Raw genomic sequence first — 21,518 nt, forward strand, 5'->3', positions numbered from 1 at the left:
GAGAGAGGGAGAACGCACGTCCTTGCCAACAAGAGAAAGAGAGAGGGAGAATAGACATGCCAACGAGATAAAATTGCAGAGTGCCTGCACTAAAGAGACACAGCTCTTTGCCCAAAGAGAGAGAGAGAGGCAGGGCACCCACATGAAAGAGAAAGATAAAGTGCCTGCAAGACCATGAGAGGCAAAGAGAGAGCTAATGAGAGAGAGGGTAAGAAAGAGAGTGAGGGAAGGACACAGACTATTAGTATAAGATTGTGTAACGGAGTGTGAGAGTGTGCGGGAGAGAGACAGTAAGCGAGAATGGCCTGGGACAAAGAAAGAGAGAGGGTAACAGACAGAGAAACATGAGAATACACAGAGAGAAACATGAGAGAGACAGAAATGGGAGACTGTGAAAGAGACAGATACAAATGAGAGACGGAAAGATGAATCAGACTGAAAGAGAAAGACAAAGAGACCAAAAGTGAGTACAAGAGAGACAGATAGACATAGAAAAGAGACAGTCAGGGAGAGAAAAAGAGGGAATTTGTGAAAAGTGGAAGAACATCCCTGATGCTGTGTGCGCTCTTCTGTATCCGTCAGATCAGTGCGGCCTCAGTACAGCAGGTTTGACACCGCGCGGCTGCAGCAGAGCTGTGCTCAGTGATTAACACTGCAAACACGACACTCAGCTCTGCTACATCTGCAAAACAGTGTACAAGAGACGGATTTGTACCCAAATCTTCCGTGCACTTGGTTACAATTTGCAGCTCCTGCACTAGATTTACCAACATTAAGTAATAACACGCCAGGGTTATCACAGCCCAGGAATAACACAGCCCCAAAGTGTTGCCTGACAAACTCAGCACTGCAATTCTGGTACATGTAGCAGAGCTGAACTGGTTATTTAATGAAGCCATGTAACACCGTGTGGAAGCGTGCAATTGTGCAGCTAGAAAAACACCTACAACTGTTTAGAGAAGTAGCAGAGCTGCACTTTAACTCTCCAGAGCTGCATCCCGATAACTTTGACAATGTGCATATACTTCGTGTAACCTTTAGCAAAATGCTAAAAAATGGAAGTGGCCTACAACATGAGGAGAGTAGTCTTTAAAAAAAAAAAAAAAGGGGCAAGGCACTACAGGTAGCAGAAATGTATCTACCCCAATAACAATGTGTCTGACCCTGAAGAAGGTTCACACTCCGTCTTTAATATCAGGACTATGTGCTTTTTTCTTTGCATTTACCTTTTGAGAGCAAAGGCAATCTCTTCACTCTCCCCGTACTCCTGGCGATACGCTCCGCTCACCATTCTATCGCTGGCTTTGTGCTCACCGAACACCTTCTTCATAGCATCCGTGATTTCTCCCACAGTGCACCTGGGAGGAACATAGTACAGGACATAGTAAAGGGAAGAGTGAACCAGTAGGAAGCACAATATCAATATCCAAACACATACTGATAGGGAATTTAGATTGTGAGCCCCATCGGGGACAGCGACGATAATGTGTCCAAACTGTAAAGCGCTGCGGAATATGTTAGCGTTATATAAAAATAAACATTATTATTATATCAATACTGCTGAAATGCATAATATTGTATCTATTGCAATACTGAAACACTATAACTAATATAATACTGCTCCCTATGTACAAGAATATAACTACTACAGTGCCTTGCGAAAGTATTCGGCCCCCTGGAACTTTTCAACCTTTTCCCCCATATCATGCTTCAAACACAAAGATACCAAATGTAAATTTTTGGTGAAGAATCAACAACAAGTGGAAAACAATTGTAAAGTTGAATGAAATTTATTGGTTATTTTAAATATTTGTGGAAATTCAAAAACTGAAAAGTGGGGCGTGCAATATTATTCAGCCCCTTTACTTTCAGTGCAGAAGTTCATTGTGGATCTCTGAATGATCCAATGTTGTCCTAAATGCCTAATGATGATAAATATAATCCACCTGTGTGTGATCAAGTCTCCGTATAAATGCACCTGCTCTGTGATAGTGTCAGGGTTCTGTTTGAAGCACAGAGAGAATCATGAAGACCAAGGAACACAACAGGCAGGTCCGTGATACTGTTGTGGTGAAGTTTAAAGCCGGGTTTGGATACAAAATGATTTCCAAAACTTTAAACATCCCAAGGAGCACTGTGCAAGCGATCACATTGAAATGGAAGGAGTATCATACCACTGCAAATCTACCAAGACCCGGCCGTCCCTCTAAACTTTCATCTCAAACAAGGAGAAGACTGATCAGAGATGTAGCCAAGAGGCCCATGATCACTCTGGATGAACTGCAGAGATCTACAGCTGAGGTGGGACAGTCTGTCCATAGGACAACAATACACGTACACTGCACAAATCTGGCCTTTATGGAGGAGTGGCAAGAAGAAAGCCATTTCTCAAAGATAGATATAAATAATAGGATTAAAATATAACTTTTACTGGATATATATATAAAAATTCTGTTTTTAAAAGTGCAAAACAAAGATCAGACAAACGGACAAATACAGCGTGGGTGGTGCTTATCAACAAAGGCTATAATATTGCCCCATAAAGTCACAGCATTCCATCCATCAAAGTACTACTACTGTAGCCAGGTATATGTATATTTATCATTCAAGAAAACAGCCTGCCACAAAGTAGTATATGGTACTCAAAATACGCTATCATGCGCTACCAGGTTCATTAACACCTCTATAGGGGTATCAGTCCTAAATCCTTTATAGGACCCCTTATTGTGAAACAGAACTCTGGAATATTATACCGTACTTTCCTGCTTTATCACATGGCATTTAGCCCACAGGATTTAATACGATGTAGTGTCATCATAAACCCAGAACAGGCTTGGACGTATATTAAGGAACGGTCTCACCCGGAGCTGTATCAGTTACTTTCTTTTCCGCTCCCTCGTAACGGTGGGCCTCCTCCCCTCCCTTCCCGACGCGTTTCGATACTTCTCATCAGGGGATAGTGTTGGGGTTAACTCATATCTCGCATCCAATTGACGCTGTCATACCTGTGCGCGGTGAGTTTGCTCTTCTTTATATATCGCGCTTTCTATGCTTACATCCGGTCCGGATGACGTGCTCCCTCCTCCACGTGACCGGAAGTGAGCTAATGATACCATAACAGCTGACCGAAGCCTCGGCTCGCTGTATATTACACCTCCACTGGAGCGTCATGGTTTTTGTGCGCCTGCGCTCTACAGTGGACTAAAGGTACCGGGATTCAGAGGCACATTATCAGTTATCCAGATTACTGACCTATAATTTAGTGCATCTCTCCCCACATTGGGTGCATGGCTTTATTGCTATTAAATCAAAAAGCAAATATATCCATATCTCCCCACTCTTTTTACCACTATTACTATGTACAGGTTCCCAATCTTTTGGTAAGACATCTTAATCAACTCCAAAACGGGGACCAGAGTAGACAGTGTTGAGAAATACAGAAAAGATATATAACAAAAAAAATTCTTTATAAAAAACTTTAAGTAACTATCCAGATTGAATTTTTTACGTATTATGGACTACGATGTGGACAACCTCAGGAGATCTACGGCTAGAATTTTAAAGAAAAAGGGGGAAGAAAAGAGGTCTTAAAGGAAAGCCTATTAATGGTCTAGGGTGCCCTATTCTCACTATTCCCTACCTAACGCGGAGGTTGGCACCCTAGGAGCTACGCAGCGGCGCCCCCACTCGTCGGCGGCTGCCCCTGACTAGTTTCCCTGGCTCACCCTACATCAGAGGAAGGAAGCAAAGGAGAGCTGGTCATTAAGACCAAATGGATGAACCGTATTCAACCAGAAAATCCATTTACATTCTCTCTGCAAGATGATTTGGTCCCAATTTCCTCCTCTCGTAGGGGGTTTTACTCTGTCGATGCCAATAAATTTTATCTTCTTTTCATTACCCTCATGTTGTCTATTAATGTGGTTAGATATAGCTGTATCCCTCTTGTTCTTAATATCTCGTATATGTTCTCCTATTCTTTTACAGAAACTTCTCTTTGTCTTTCCCACATATTCAACGCCGCATTCACATGTAGCTTTGTATACTATGCCCTTTGTTTGGCAGTTGATAAAATGCCTTATCTGATATATCCTGCCTGTATTATTACTGACGAATGTCTTACTTGTCTCAAGATGGGCACATGCTTTACATTTTCCGCATTTGTAGCACCCTACTGGTTGCGTACCAAGCCACATGTGACTTTTCGGACCTTGGTAGTGGCTATGGACCAATCTGTCTTTTATGGATTTTCCTCTTCGAAATGTAATTTGGGGTGTTGAGCTGACACTATCTTTTATGTCTGGGTCCATACACAAAATTTGCCAATGCTTTTGAAGCACTTTTCTAACCTCTTTTGCTCCATTTGAAAAGCCTGTTATAAATCGCGTAGTACCTTCCTCCAATTTAGGGGGTTGTTGTATCAGGAGATCAGTACGTTCTTTGCCTAGTGACGATTTATAGGCCTCATTCAATATTTGATCTGGATACCCTCTTTCACGAAATCTCTCTCTTAGGTCATCCGCTTGCTCCTTAAAGTTGTTAAGATCGGAGCAATTACGGCGCAATCTTAGATATTGACCTTTTGGTATACCCCGTTTAAGAGGTCTGGGATGATTACTCTCCCATCTTAGGAGAGAATTCGTTGCAGTGGGTTTCCGGTAATTTTTTGTTACAATCTCTCCATTCGTGTTTTTTTGTACCAGTACATCAAGGAAAGGCAAGCTATTCCTATCCATCTCATATGTAAAGTGTAGGCCCAGACAATTTATGTTCAATTTCTCAATGAATCCCTGAAATTCGGATTCGTCACCCCTCCATAATACAAAGATGTCATCCAAATATCTTAGCCATAGCGCCACCTTGTCCTCCAAGTCACTCGGCATATCATTAAAGACGACTTTTTCCTCCCACCAGCCCAGGAGCAAATTTGCATAAGTTGGTGCACAGGGGCTCCCCATTGCAGTGCCCCTGAGCTGGTGGAAGTACTTCCCGTCAAACAGGAAAACATTATTTGTCAAACAGAACTGTAAAGCTCTGAGTATAAATTCGCTGTGTCTCCTATATTGCACACCCCTTGTCTGTAGATAATAATCTACAGCTCTAAGACCAATATCGTGGGGGATAGAAGAATACAGTGATTCAACGTCAATACTACAGAGAATCATATCCGTTTCCATGCAAATGCCGTCCAATCTCCTGAGGAAGTCCGTCGTGTCACGTACGTATGAATTAAGTGATAAAACAAATGGTCTGAGTACTTTATCAATATATAGACCCAGATTTTGTGTAATACTACCAATACCTGCCACGATGGGTCTCCCTTTAAGGGGATTCACCCCTTTGTGGACTTTTGGTAAGCAGTAAAAAGTAGCCATTACCGGATGAAGTGGGGTCAAAAAATCTTTCTCATTTCTATCTATCACCCCTAACTCAAATCCTTCATTCACCAGACTGGTGAGATTACTCATAATGGTTCTACTCGGGTCATGAGATAAAATCTCATATCCCTCAGAATCCCCGAGTAAGTTTATACATAGTGATCTATACTCAGATGTATCTAGCACAACTATATTGCCCCCCTTATCAGAGGGCTTAATTGTTATATTCTGATCACTCTCGAGGTTTTTAAGACTTATCATTTCTTCTCTGGATAAATTACAATCCCATTTATTAATTGATTTTGGTATCCTCAATAGTTCCTCTGATACTAGGTTGACAAATACATCAATAGAGTTAACATCAGAAGTTGGTGGAGGCATTTTTCTACTCTTATTTTTACAATCTGTGAATGGACCATCCCCTCTTAAGTTGGGATCAACATCATCTAGGTGGAACAATAAGCGTACGTCCGCAAGCATGTCATCAGTGATCCCTAATTCATTAGAGACCCTTTTATCCTCCCTAGAGAAATGTTTTCTCCATTTCAACTTGCGTGCAAAGAGGTGGATGTCCTTAATCGTTTCAAAACAGTCATAGTCCGTAGATGGCACAAACGAAAGTCCCTTACTCAGGACACACATCTCAGAGTTTGTTAGGGTTCGTGAGGATAAATTCAAGACCTGAGGCTTTATGGGGCGTTGTGTTGGTTTTGTCTGTTTCTTAACGGGTAACTTGACTCTAAAAAATCCCTTTGTGGTGACTTTTTTCCACCCCCCCTCCCGCCTCCTCGTCCTCCTCTACCCCTTCCCCTCCCTCTTTGACGCCTAGATATTGTGTCAGAGTCAGAAAACTCTGCTTCTGAAGAGGAGATATCTGTTTCTTGACCCTTGGGGTTTCGATTAATGGCTACTGAGTAGGCTTTATTTTCTTTGAACTCTAAGAGATCTCTGTTGAACAATCTATGTTTACGTTCTTTTAAATGAAACTGGAATCTCTCCAGACTATTTTGCAGACTTGTTTCTTTAACAGAGAAATCCTGTTCACCTGAAAATTTCTTTGTAATATCGATCTGCTCTTTTAGTGTATCGTTCAACTTATTCAGGGTATCCCTTTCTTCCTCCAGTAATAATTTCATCAATCTGATGGAACTATCAGTTGCCTCTTTTTCCCATTTGGCTATCAAGCCGGGACTCTTATACCTAAATCCCGGGGTAAGGGATATTCTCAGGTGTCGAGGGACTATTCCTGCTTTAATATAACTGTCCAAACTTTGGACTTCCCACCACGATGTTATCTGATTTTTATAGGTTTTCTCCAGTTCTCTAAATGCTGCGTTATATGATGGAGTATATCTTTTCTGTACAAATGTTCTGTCTGAAAATACGTCCCTAGCTTCTGATAACCAATTGTTGGTGTCTATTCCTGTTGAGAGGAAACCTGCCATACTCTATAGACAATTTACTTAGCTGTGGTGTAATCCTCAAACTTCAATAGATATAAATAATAGGATTAAAATATAACTTTTACTGGATATATATATAAAAATTCTGTTTTTAAAAGTGCAAAACAAAGATCAGACAAACGGACAAATACAGCGTGGGTGGTGCTTATCAACAAAGGCTATAATATTGCCCCATAAAGTCACAGCATTCCATCCATCAAAGTACTACTACTGTAGCCAGGTATATGTATATTTATCATTCAAGAAAACAGCCTGCCACAAAGTAGTATATGGTACTCAAAATACGCTATCATGCGCTACCAGGTTCATTAACACCTCTATAGGGGTATCAGTCCTAAATCCTTTATAGGACCCCTTATTGTGAAACAGAACTCTGGAATATTATACCGTACTTTCCTGCTTTATCACATGGCATTTAGCCCACAGGATTTAATACGATGTAGCGTCATCATAAACCCAGAACAGGCTTGGACGTATATTAAGGAACGGTCTCACCCGGAGCTGTATCAGTTACTTTCTTTTCCGCTCCCTCGTAACGGAGGGAGTTACTGTATTCTTCTATCCCCCACGATATTGGTCTTAGAGCTGTAGATTATTATCTACAGACAAGGGGTGTGCAATATAGGAGACACAGCGAATTTATACTCAGAGCTTTACAGTTCTGTTTGACAAATAATGTTTTCCTGTTTGACGGGAAGTACTTCCACCAGCTCAGGGGCACTGCAATGGGGAGCCCCTGTGCACCAACTTATGCAAATTTGCTCCTGGGCTGGTGGGAGGAAAAAGTCGTCTTTAATGATATGCCGAGTGACTTGGAGGACAAGGTGGCGCTATGGCTAAGATATTTGGATGACATCTTTGTATTATGGAGGGGTGACGAATCCGAATTTCAGGGATTCATTGAGAAATTGAACATAAATTGTCTGGGCCTACACTTTACATATGAGATGGATAGGAATAGCTTGCCTTTCCTTGATGTACTGGTACAAAAAAACACGAATGGAGAGATTGTAACAAAAAATTACCGGAAACCCACTGCAACGAATTCTCTCCTAAGATGGGAGAGTAATCATCCCAGACCTCTTAAACGGGGTATACCAAAAGGTCAATATCTAAGATTGCGCCGTAATTGCTCCGATCTTAACAACTTTAAGGAGCAAGCGGATGACCTAAGAGAGAGATTTCGTGAAAGAGGGTATCCAGATCAAATATTGAATGAGGCCTATAAATCGTCACTAGGCAAAGAACGTACTGATCTCCTGATACAACAACCCCCTAAATTGGAGGAAGGTACTACGCGATTTATAACAGGCTTTTCAAATGGAGCAAAAGAGGTTAGAAAAGTGCTTCAAAAGCATTGGCAAATTTTGTGTATGGACCCAGACATAAAAGATAGTGTCAGCTCAACACCCCAAATTACATTTCGAAGAGGAAAATCCATAAAAGACAGATTGGTCCATAGCCACTACCAAGGTCCGAAAAGTCACATGTGGCTTGGTACGCAACCAGTAGGGTGCTACAAATGCGGAAAATGTAAAGCATGTGCCCATCTTGAGACAAGTAAGACATTCGTCAGTAATAATACAGGCAGGATATATCAGATAAGGCATTTTATCAACTGCCAAACAAAGGGCATAGTATACAAAGCTACATGTGAATGCGGCGTTGAATATGTGGGAAAGACAAAGAGAAGTTTCTGTAAAAGAATAGGAGAACATATACGAGATATTAAGAACAAGAGGGATACAGCTATATCTAACCACATTAATAGACAACATGAGGGTAATGAAAAGAAGATAAAATTTATTGGCATCGACAGAGTAAAACCCCCTACGAGAGGAGGAAATTGGGACCAAATCATCTTGCAGAGAGAATGTAAATGGATTTTCTGGTTGAATACGGTTCATCCATTTGGTCTTAATGACCAGCTCTCCTTTGCTTCCTTCCTCTGATGTAGGGTGAGCCAGGGAAACTAGTCAGGGGCAGCCGCCGACGAGTGGGGGCGCCGCTGCGTAGCTCCTAGGGTGCCAACCTCCGCGTTAGGTAGGGAATAGTGAGAATAGGGCACCCTAGACCATTAATAGGCTTTCCTTTAAGACCTCTTTTCTTCCCCCTTTTTCTTTAAAATTCTAGCCGTAGATCTCCTGAGGTTGTCCACATCGTAGTCCATAATACGTAAAAAATTCAATCTGGATAGTTACTTAAAGTTTTTTATAAAGAATTTTTTTTGTTATATATCTTTTCTGTATTTCTCAACACTGTCTACTCTGGTCCCCGTTTTGGAGTTGATTAAGATGTCTTACCAAAAGATTGGGAACCTGTACATAGTAATAGTGGTAAAAAGAGTGGGGAGATATGGATATATTTGCTTTTTGATTTAATAGCAATAAAGCCATGCACCCAATGTGGGGAGAGATGCACTAAATTATAGGTCAGTAATCTGGATAACTGATAATGTGCCTCTGAATCCCGGTACCTTTAGTCCACTGTAGAGCGCAGGCGCACAAAAACCATGACGCTCCAGTGGAGGTGTAATATACAGCGAGCCGAGGCTTCGGTCAGCTGTTATGGTATCATTAGCTCACTTCCGGTCACGTGGAGGAGGGAGCACGTCATCCGGACCGGATGTAAGCATAGAAAGCGCGATATATAAAGAAGAGCAAACTCACCGCGCACAGGTATGACAGCGTCAATTGGATGCGAGATATGAGTTAACCCCAACACTATCCCCTGATGAGAAGTATCGAAACGCGTCGGGAAGGGAGGGGAGGAGGCCCACCGTTACGAGGGAGCGGAAAAGAAAGTAACTGATACAGCTCCGGGTGAGACCGTTCCTTAATATACGTCCAAGCCTGTTCTGGGTTTATGATGACGCTACATCGTATTAAATCCTGTGGGCTAAATGCCATGTGATAAAGCAGGAAAGTACGGTATAATATTCCAGAGTTCTGTTTCACAATAAGGGGTCCTATAAAGGATTTAGGACTGATACCCCTATAGAGGTGTTAATGAACCTGGTAGCGCATGATAGCGTATTTTGAGTACCATATACTACTTTGTGGCAGGCTGTTTTCTTGAATGATAAATATACATATACCTGGCTACAGTAGTAGTACTTTGATGGATGGAATGCTGTGACTTTATGGGGCAATATTATAGCCTTTGTTGATAAGCACCACCCACGCTGTATTTGTCCGTTTGTCTGATCTTTGTTTTGCACTTTTAAAAACAGAATTTTTATATATATATCCAGTAAAAGTTATATTTTAATCCTATTATTTATATCTATTGAAGTTTGAGGATTACACCACAGCTAAGTAAAAAAAAAACATTTCTCAAAGATATCCATAAAAAGTGTTGTTTAAAGTTTGCAACAAGCCACCTGGGAGACACACCAAACATGTGGAAGAAGGTGCTCTGGTCAGATGAAACCAAAATCGAACTTTTTGGCAACAATGCCAATAAATATCAGCTGGAAGAGTATAACCCATAAATATAAAACGTAACTTTTACTAATAATGTTAAAATGGACAAACAGTACATAACAAAAGAAGGTGCTCGCGCCGAAAACTGTGCATAATAAAAAACTGGTTGAGTCTCACCGATTGTAGACAGAGGGTACCCACATAGATGAAAGAGGGTCCCAGAGAGGGTCCAATATCAGTAGAACCGTGAAAATGAGGGACGGGGACCTCTTTGCTACTCCCCTGTCGTGCCCCAGCAATGACTCCTGTCCTTACAAGGACAGGCCCAAATGAGCCCTACTATGGACACCCCCCACCAAATGTCATGTAATAAACGCCTCCCAACGCGTTTCTTCTCCGATCACGGAGATTCATCAGGGGAGTTCCAAGAAATCTATAAGCATGGTATGCTCAAAAGTTCATAAGGTTCCAGGTATAGGCAGTGGCTGTATACCATCCAACAAAATGGGTGTTCCAATGTGGCAGTCCGCCACAATCAGTGAGTAAACCAGCTATGGCACCTGCTGCCTGCTTATAAGATGGGCCATCCCACCCCCAGAGGGGGGTCAGGTAATTAGTAGCCACCCCCACCATTGTTGTTAGAAACTCACCGGACCACGCTGCAGCCCTGGAACGCACGCCGGCTCCCTTCCATGACACACGTGCGGCAGCCGTCCAGTCTCAGCGCGTCGCGCATACCGGAAGTCCCGGCGCCATCATGAATGACTAACTTCCGGTGCGTCGCTACAGTTACACGCTCCAAGGGTGGAACGCAAGCCTAATCCGGGCACAGGCTGGGAATGTGAGCGACATACTAGTTGACGGTGCAGCGCTGTAATTCTGCGCTCCAGAAGTGGAACGCATGCGGCCGCCCACACCAAGGTACTCACTAAGGACATACCCGCATGCGCACTACTATATATGCTCGCCGCTAAGTACAGTGTTTTTAATCCTCTATGGTAAGGGTTATATTACTAGCTTTATGATGTGTTAATACATGTGGCGGTGTCTTGACCTGCTGGTCCTCTAAATCAGTCATAATAAACAAAACTTTTGCAACATGTTGGTGCAGGATTATTATCCTGTTCCATGGCGTTCCTCTATAGAATAAATCTGGTACCAATGGTTTAAAGTTTCACTGTGACATTGGGTTACTTTCCAGCAAGGAGGGATATGTATGCCATTTGTGGACAAAGTTTATAACTTGTGAGAAGTATGGTACTATTTTTGCTGTCAAGTGATAACAGTTTTCTGCTTACACCTAATGGTCATCCTGGGCCGTTTATTTCCCTGGGTATTTTTCTTTATATCCCCACCTTTATACTACTGATACAGGTATTGATCTAGAAACTTTATTTTCTGTCACATAACATGATATACTCTCGTCTGGACACTTCCAGCCATATTTACATGTATTCCCGCCGTTATATAACAATATATACCCTTGTATACTATGCGGTCTGGACACTTCCAGCTATGTATGTTTTAATATCCCCTGTTATATAACAGGATATACCCTGGTCTGGACACTTCCAGCCATATATTCTTTTATATATAAATGGTCATACTGTTGCCAAATAACCTTTGTGTGATTGAGAATAGGATCAATGTTGTTCATACGGTATCTTGAATCGTCGAGGGCTTCCAATTTCAGACATAGAATGCTCTTTAATATTCTTTAGGGCGCCTCTGTACTTCTGTACTTAGCGGCGAGCATACATAGTAGTGTGCATGCGGGTATGTCCTTAGTGAGTACCTTGGTGTGGGCGGCCGCATGCGTTCCACTTCTGGAGCGCAGAATTACAGCGCTGCACCGTCAACTAGTCAACTAGTATGTCGCTCACATTCCCAGCCTGTGCCCGGATTAGGCTTGCGTTCCACCCTTGGAGCGTGTAACTGTAGCGACGCACCGGAAGTTAGTCATTCATGATGGCGCCGGGACTTCCGGTATGCGCGACGCGCTGAGACTGGACGGCTGCCGCACGTGTGTCATGGAAGGGAGCCGGCGTGCGTTCCAGGGCTGCAGCGTGGTCCGGTGAGTTTCTAACAACAATGGTGGGGGTGGCTACTAATTACCTGACCCCCCTCTGGGGGTGGGATGGCCCATCTTATAAGCAGGCAGCAGGTGCCATAGCTGGTTTACTCACTGATTGTGGCGGACTGCCACATTGGAACACTCATTTTGTTGGATGGCATACAGCCACTGCCTATACCTGGAACCTTATGAACTTTTGAGCATACCATGCTTATGGATTTCTTGGAACTCCCCTGATGAATCTCCGTGATCGGAGAAGAAACGCGTTGGGAGGCGTTTATTACATGACATTTGGTGGGGGGTGTCCATAGTAGGGCTCATTTCGGCCTGTCCTTGTAAGGACAGGAGTCATTGCTGGGGCACGACAGGGGAGTAGCAAAGAGGTCCCCGTCCCTCATTTTCACGGTTCTACTGATATTGGACCCTCCCTGGGACCCTCTTTCATCTATGTGGGTACCCTCTGTCTACAATCGGTGAGACTCAACCAGTTTTTTATTATGCACAGTTTTCGGCGTGAGCACCTTCTTTTGTTATGTACTGTTTGTCCATTTTAACATTATTAGTAAAAGTTACGTTTTATATTTATGGGTTATACTCTTCCAGCTGATATTTATTGTTTACCCTGAGAGTTGTGCAACAGTTAGGTATATCCAAGCTGCAGCTGGCAACAATGCCAAATGATATATTTGGCGTAAAACACAGCTCATCACCCTGAACACACCATCCCCACTGTCAAACATGGTGGTGGCAGCATCATGGTTTGGGCCTGCTTTTCTTCAGCAGGGACAGGGAAGATGGTTAAAATTGATGGGAAGATGGATGGAGCCAAATACAGGACCATTCTTGAAGAAAACCTGTTGGAGTCTGCAAGAGACCTGAGACTGGGACAGAGATTTGTCTTCCAACAAGACAATGATCCCAAACATAAAGCAAAATCTACAATGGAATGGTTCACAAATAAATGTATCCAGGTGTTAGAATGGCCAAGTCAGAGTCCAGACCTCAATCCAATCGAGAACCTGTGGAAAGAGCTGAAAACTGCTGTTCACAAACGATCTCCATCCAACCTCACTGAGCTCGAGCTGTTTGCCAAGGATGAATGGGCAAGAATTTCAGTCTCTCGATGTACAAAACTGATAGAGACATACCCCAAGCAACTTGTATTCGCAGCAAAAGGTGGGGCAACAAAGTATTAAGTTAAAGGCGCCAAATAATATTGTACGTCCCGCTTTACAGTTTTGGAATTTCCACAAAAATGTAAAACAGAGACCCTCGGTGATATGCCTTCCGGAAACTCATTTGGTTAAGGAAAAAGTAGCTGTGCTGCAAAGGAGATGGGTGAGGAAGGGTCTCTGTTTCAAAATATATTGCAATATTGCTGTATGCCTCGTGATATTAGGTAGACCTCTGATGTTCCAGCTCAAAATTTTAACCCTTCCTCCCATCATAGTCAATGACATCAGAATTTCGCTTCCCCCCTCTTTGGCCTCCATTTCCCCTCAAAACCCTCCCCCCACCACCCCCAAATTCATTATTACAACTCAACTTAACCTACTCCTCCAACTTCCCCCAGAAACTGTATCAACCCTTTATGTAAATACCTAAATAGCCCTCTCAGTACGAGAAAGGAGAACACTTTTCTACCACCTAGCAGTTACGAAAGTCCGAGACTCCGGACACTTAACTACTCTCCTAATCAACTCTTCAAAACTTCATCTCTCCTGCCCACCATTAACCAAATAAAATGCCTGGTGCGCCGCCGAAAGCAATCATCTTGATCCAATCCGTCCCGCAATATCACAAGACAGCTAAACCAATTTTAACAGTCTCAATAACATTTAGCAATAAACAATTGTCCCACATTTATATAGAAACTTCTTCAACGGCCCTTCTCTGCTCCAATACGTTTAGCGTTTTGATCCAGTCTATTTGTCGCCTCCTCAGGGGTCTGAAAAACAAGTGTACCCCTCCCAGGGCTACCACCCTTAATGCATGTCATCTGGTCTCCAGGTACCGGCACCTCCGGGCTCCCCTTGCTCACCACACTCACGGGCACTCCGGCAGCTGTAGCAGGCGTTCGGCAGCGCCCCTGAATTGCCCTGTGCACAGTATGTGCAGCGGAAGAGATCTTGCCGCCGTCCGCTCACATGCTCCGCTAGGCTACGCCCCCGCTTGAGCAGCAGCCTTTGTACCTTCTTCTAGGTTGCAGTTTCATCCAAAGAAAGGGAAAATGAAGCAGTTGCTAACTGGCTGCAGGGATTGCATGACATAATAATGGAGGGCAAGCCCCAGGAGGCCCAGAGACAGTGTTGCCGGAAGTGAATATACCCCATTTTTATTTTACACAAGCGAATACAGCAATTGGGAATGGATTGTCTGAGTAGTGGACAACCCCTTGAAGGATGGGCTGAGCTGTTTGTAGGACTGCAAAATTAAATATTTGTCTCATTGTTATTAGATTAAAATAAATGAAAGGGTCACCTGGCACGGGCGGCTTCCACAGCGAGTCCCAGGAGGTTTCCCTGTCCGGTAGCCGCACATTCGGTGATTGCAGCCAAACAGCGTTCCGCAGCTGCCCCGTCTCTGCTCGCCTTCACCTAAGAGACAGACGTAAAATCAGCAGATTACATTACTATGCTCTGCCCAGGAGGAACCGTCTATGGATGCTTTTGAGAGGAGTGATGAAGCCTGGTAGAAGTACAGTGAAGGAAATAAGTATTTCATCCCTTGCTGATTTTGTAAGTTTACCCACTGACAAAGACATGAACAGTCTATAATTTTAATGGTAGGTTAATTTTAACATTGAGAGATAGAATATCAATATAAAATCCAGAAAATTATATTGTATAAATTATATAAATTTATTTGCATTTTGCAGTGAGAAATAATTATTTGACCCCACTGGCAAACAAGACTTAATACTTGGTGGCAAAACCCTTGTTGGCAAGCACAGCGGTCAGACGTTTTTGTAGTTGATGATGAGATTTGCGCACATGTCAGGAGGAATTTTGGTCCACTCCTCTTTGAAGATCATCTCTACATCATTAAGATTTTGAGGCTGTCGCTTGGCAACTCGGAACTTCAACTCCATCCATAAGTTTTCTATGGGATTAAGGTCTGGAGACTGGCTAGGCCACTCCATGACCTTAATGTGCTTCTGTTTGAGCCACTCCTTTGTTGCCTTGGCAGTATGTTTTGGGTCATTGTCTTGCTGGAAGACTCAGCCGCGACCCATTATTAATGTCCTGACGGAGGGAAGGAAGTTGTCACTCAGGATTTTACGGTAAATGGTTCCATCCATTGTCCCACTGATGCGGTGAAGAAGTCTTGTGCCCTTAGCAGAGAAACACTCCCAAAACATAATGTTTCCACCTCCATGCTTGACAGTGGGTATAGCGTTCTTTCGGTCATAGGCAGCATTTCTCTTCCTTGAAAACACTGCGAGTTGAGTTAATGCCAAAGACCTCAATTATTGTCTCATCTGCCAAAGCACCTTCTCCCAATCACTCACAGAATCATTCAGGTGTTCATTGGCAAACTCCAGATGGGCTGCACATGTGCCTTCTTGAGCAGGGGGATCTTGTGGACACTGCAGGATTTTAAACCTTTACGGCGTAATGTGTTACCAATGGCTTTCTCAATCAAGGATACCCGACGAGGTGAGATTTTGCATGGTGCCCCAGATCGATGTCTATTGAGTCATTTTATATTTCTTCCATTTTCTTACTCTTGCACCAACAGTTGTCTCCTTCTCACCCAGCATCTTACTTATGGTTTTGTAGCCCATTCCAGCTTTGTGCAGGTCTATGATCTTGTCCCTGACATCCTTATAAAGCTCTTTGGTCTTGCCCATGTTGTAGAGGTTAGAGTCTGACTGATTAATTGAGTCTGTGGACAGGAGTCTTTTATAAAGGTGACTATGTAAGACAGCTGTCTATATTGTAGATAATGAGTTGAATAGGAGAATCTAACTGGTCTGTAGGAGCCAGAACTCTTAATGGTTGGTAGGGGATCAAATACTTATTTCTCACTGCAAAATGCAAATAAATGTATATGATTTATACAATGTGATTTTCTGGATTTTACTTTTGATATTCTATCTTTCAATGTTAAAATTATCCTACCCTTAAAATTATAGACTGTTCATGTCTTTGTCAGTGGGCAAACTTACAAAATCAGCAAGGGATCAAATACTTACTACCTTCACTGTACTAAAATGGGAAAAAAAAAAAAAAAAAAGAAGAAAAAATAAATAAAAAAATCAACTCTTGCAAATAGTCTGGATTAAAAATCCACTGCCGTTTAGCTGCAGAAATGTGTTTCCATGGTAACAGACTACAAAAAACTTTCAATGAGTAGACTAGAAAATAAAGTTTTGCCTCTTTACCATAGCACAAAGTGTGTACAGAAGTGTTTTTCTTAATTTAACCTCTTAATGACCGCCAATACGTCTTTTAACTGACCTGAGATATTAGAGAATATCATCCCCATACAGGTGACAATCCAGCAGCTGTCGGCTGTACACTATAGCTGACAACTTGCTGTATCAGCCACGATCAGTGCTTGCATCGTACATATCTGTTTAACCCCTCACATGCTGCTGTCAATAGTGACTACTTCATTATAAATGGTTAACAGGGTGTGGGGGCTTCCTCTTTATCCCAATTGGTGCCCTCAGATCATGATTGTGTGGTCCTGATGTTGGCGATGGCAATTCATGACCAAATAGCGGCCTTAGAGTCTGACAGCTCTAGTAATCTGTTCAGAAGTTAGCGACATTTAGGTGGTAAAAACACACTTTTTCATTTCTGTCATGCCACTTTGCATTAATTCCTGAAAAGCACCTGAAGAGTTAATAAACTACCTGACTGCAGTTTTCAATATGTCTAGGGGTGCTGTTTCTAAAATGGTATAACTTTTGGGGGTTTTCCAATATATGGGACCCCTAAAATCACTTCAAACATGGATAAGTCTGTAAAAAATAAATTTTGTAAACTTCCTTGAAAAAATGAAAAATGACTGCTACATTTTTAAACCTCCTAAAATGCTAACAAAATAAAAGAACATTTTACAAATGGTGCTGATGTAAAGAAGACATGTGGGAAATGTTATTTTTTTAATGGTTTGCTGTGGTATGACCATCTGGATTAAAGGGATAATCATTCAAAGTTTGAAAATTGCTCATTTTGTAAAATGTTCTCAAATTTCTGATATTTTTTTATTTTTTATAAATAAACATAAAACATATCAACCTAAATTTACCATTACAATAACGTACAATGTGTCATGAAAAAACAGTCTCAAAATCACTGGGATTTGCTGAAGCTTTCCAGAGTTATTACCACATAAATTGAAACTGGTCAGATTTCAACAATTTGGCTCCGTCACTAAGGGGTTAAGAAAACATTTTACAGGAAAAATAAACAATAAAAAAAATTACAATCTTATTAAGTCTTGACCAGTGGATGCGGCTTTTTCCATTACATGCTAAATACAGGTATTAATAAGTCCCATTGATTACAGATGGCGGGCGTGTGAATGGCTGACGAACATCCCACTAAAAAGCGACAATCGAAGTGCGAAAGTAATAACGGCAATTATTTCCTAATTATCTGACGGCTGACGCTGCTGCTGCTGTTGTAAAGCTGCAGGTTACCATAATTAATAATAATGATTGGGTCTAGAGAGGAGAATATGTAAGAAATGCGTCATTCATTCCCTACCATCGCAAGAAAATCTTTCTATAGAGCAAGTTCATATGCGGAGATGATAGTGCGGCATCCCAAAAAGGGAACCCAAAATTAAAAGTACAATTATTTGTTCCCCAAAGTGCCCCTGTAAGAAACAGTACTTATCCCTGTGTATAAAAGAAGAGCAGCCTCTTCCGACACCTAGATACGCTGAGGTCATCATGACTGCCAAAGCCCAGGACGGACCCTCACACACCGCAAAGGTAAAGTGGGCAGTGGTGTGTAAGGCTGATAGAGGGGCACAGACTATAGTCTCCACAGCTACAACTGTAGAACATAATTACTATAATACTGCCCACCATGTACAAGAATATAACTACTATAATACTGCTCCTATATACAAGAATATAACTACTATAATACTGCTCCTATGTACAAGAATATAACTACTATAATACTGCTCCTATGTACAAGAATATAACTACTATAATACTGCTCCTATGTACAAGAATATAACTACTATAATACTGCCCCTATGTACAAGAGTATAACTACTATAATACTGCTCCCTATGTACAAGAATATAACTACTATAATACTGCCCCTATGTACAAGAATATAACTACTATAATACTGCTCCTATGTACAAGAATATAACTACTATAATACTGCCCCTATGTACAAGAATATAACTACTATAATACTGCCCCTATGTACAAGAATATAACTACTATAATACTGCTCTTATGTACAAGAATATAACTACTATAATACTGCCCCTATGTACAAGAATATAACTACTATAATACTGCTCCTATGTACAAGAATATAACTACTATAATACTGCCCCTATGTACAAGAATATAACTACTATAATACTGCTCCTATGTACAAGAATACAACTACTATAATACTGCTCCTATGTACAAGAATATAACTACTATAATACTGCTCCTATGTACAAGAATATAACTACTATAATACTGCTCCTATGTACAAGAATATAACTACTATAATACTGCTCTGTTATGACCCCAGTGGACAGGGTCTCAGAGGAACGTGTAAGTCTGCAAGATACAAAAATCCAGCTCATAGGGCTGTGGTAACTGGGTTGACCAAATAGCTACTCCTAACGCCAACACTAGAAGTAGCCGGGGATCATGCCTACGGTGATCGCTAGATGACTCGCACCAGCCGGAGAATCTAACTACCCCTAGGAGAAGAAAACAAGACCTCTCTTGCCTCCAGAGAAAGGGACCCCAAAGCAAGATACAAGCCCCCCACAAATAATAACGGTGAGGTAAGAGGAAATGACAAACACAGAAATGAACCAGGTTCAGCAAAGAGAGGCCAGCTTACTAATAGCAGAATATAGCAAGATAACTTATCTGGTCAACAAAAACCCTATAAAAATCCACGCTGGAGATTCAAGAACCCCCGAACCGTCTAACGGTCCGGGGGGAGAACACCAGCCCCCTAGAGCTTCCAGCAAAGGTCAGGATACAGATAGGAACAAGCTGGACAAAAATACCAAACAAAACAAAAGCAAAAAGCAAAGAAGCAGACTTAGCTTGAAAAACAGGAACCAGGATCAGAGGACAAGAGCACAACAGATTAGCTCTGATTTCAACGATGCCAGGCATTGAACTGAAGGTCCAGGGAGCTTATATAGCAACGCCCCTGAACTAACGGCCCAGGTGAGGATATAGGAAAAGACAGACGCTCCAGAGTCAAAACACTAATGACCACTAGAGGGAGCAAAAAGCAAAATCACAACACTGCTCCTATGTACAAGAATATAACTACTATAATACTGCTCCTATGTACAAGAATATAACTACTGTAATACTGCCACTATGTACAAGAATATAACTACTATAATACTGCCACTATGTACAAGAATATAACTACTATAATACTGCCCCTATGTAGAAGAATATAAGTACTATAATACTGCTCCCTATGTACAAGAATATAACTACTATAATACTGCTCCTATGTACAAGAGTATAACTACTATAATACTGCTCCTATGTACAAGAATATAACTACTATAATACTGCTCCTATGTACAAGAATATAACTACTATAATACTGCTCCTATGTAGAAGAATATAACTACTATAATACTGCTCCTATGTACAAGAATATAACTACTATAATACTGCCCCATGTACAAGAATATAACTACTATAATACTGCTCCTATGTACAATAATATAACTACTATAATACTGCCCCTATGTACAAGAATATAACTAATATAATACTGCCCCCTGTGTACAAGAATATAACTTCTATAATACTGCACCTATGTACAAGAATATAACTACTATAATACTGCCCCTATGTAGAAGAATATAACTACTATAATACTGCCCCTATGTAGAAAAATATAAGTACTATAATACTGCCCCTATGTAGAAGAATATAACTACTATAATACTGCTCCCTATGTACAAGAATATAACTACTATAATACTGCTCCTATGTACAAGAATATAACTACTATATTACTGCCCCTATGTACAAGAATATAACTACTATAATACTGCCCCTATGTACAAGAATATAACTACTATAATACTGCCCCTATGTACAAGAATATAACTACTATAATACTGCCCCTATGTACAAGAATATAACTACTATAATACTGCCCCTATGTACAAGAATATAACTACTATAATACTGCTCCTATATACAAGAATATAACTACTATAATACTGCTCCCATGTACAAGAATATAACTACTATAATACTGCCCCTATGTACAAGAATATAACTACTATAATACTGCCCCTATGTACAAGAATATAACTACTATAATACTGCCCCTATGTACAAGAATATAACTACTATAATACTGCTCCTATATACAAGAATATAACTACTATAATACTGCTCCCATGTACAAGAATATAACTACTATAATACTGCCCCTATGTACAAGAATATAACTACTATAATACTGCCCCTATGTACAAAAATATAACTGCTATAATACTGCTCCTATGTACAAGAATATAACTACTATAATACTGCTCCTATATACAAGAATATAACTACTATAATACTGCCCCTATGTACAAGAATATAACTACTATAATACTGCCCCTATGTACAAGAATATAACTACTATAATACTGCTCCTATATACAAGAATATAACTACCCAGCCCAGATGAAAAATCTAAAGCAAAAAAACAAATGTCCTGATCCTTATGGGGTTAATATGATTATGAGCAGTGACACCCATTTCCACATATGATACATGTGAAGTATCCTCCGGTCACAGCTACATCCGCCCTCCTAGGACTCCATTACACCCCTCACGCTGCTTCTTACCCTCTTCAGCTTCTCAATTTGTCGGCTGCGAACAGCGGTGTTATCGATGGCGAGGACTTCCACTGTCTCCTCCTTCTCCAGCTGGTACTTATTCACGCCAACGATCACCTCTGAACCTGCAGATGCAATCGTGTAACTAAAT

At 41.3% G+C, this 21,518-nt stretch overlaps 1 protein-coding gene across 2 annotated transcripts in view; it reads right to left on the reverse strand.

Moving 5' to 3' along the window:
* Positions 1–21,518, reverse strand: part of MMUT (methylmalonyl-CoA mutase) — a 59,490-nt gene that overhangs the window by 21,795 nt on the left and 16,177 nt on the right. Inside the window, exons 8-11 of one of the 2 annotated variants that reach the window (XM_077291579.1) lie at positions 21,377–21,492; positions 14,822–14,937; positions 1,227–1,358; positions 523–682 (exon numbers count right to left, since the gene is read on the reverse strand). In XM_077291579.1, the coding sequence (XP_077147694.1) occupies positions 640–682; positions 1,227–1,358; positions 14,822–14,937; positions 21,377–21,492 (407 nt within the window). In that variant the 3' untranslated portion in view covers positions 523–639. Of the gene's footprint in view, positions 1–522; positions 683–1,226; positions 1,359–14,821; positions 14,938–21,376; positions 21,493–21,518 lie in introns of those variants that run through there. The other variant, XM_077291578.1, reaches the window with a different exon arrangement.

Source organism: Ranitomeya variabilis, chromosome 2 (genome assembly GCF_051348905.1).
Source record: "Ranitomeya variabilis isolate aRanVar5 chromosome 2, aRanVar5.hap1, whole genome shotgun sequence".
In the NCBI taxonomy this organism is placed as follows: Eukaryota; Metazoa; Chordata; class Amphibia; order Anura; family Dendrobatidae; genus Ranitomeya; species Ranitomeya variabilis.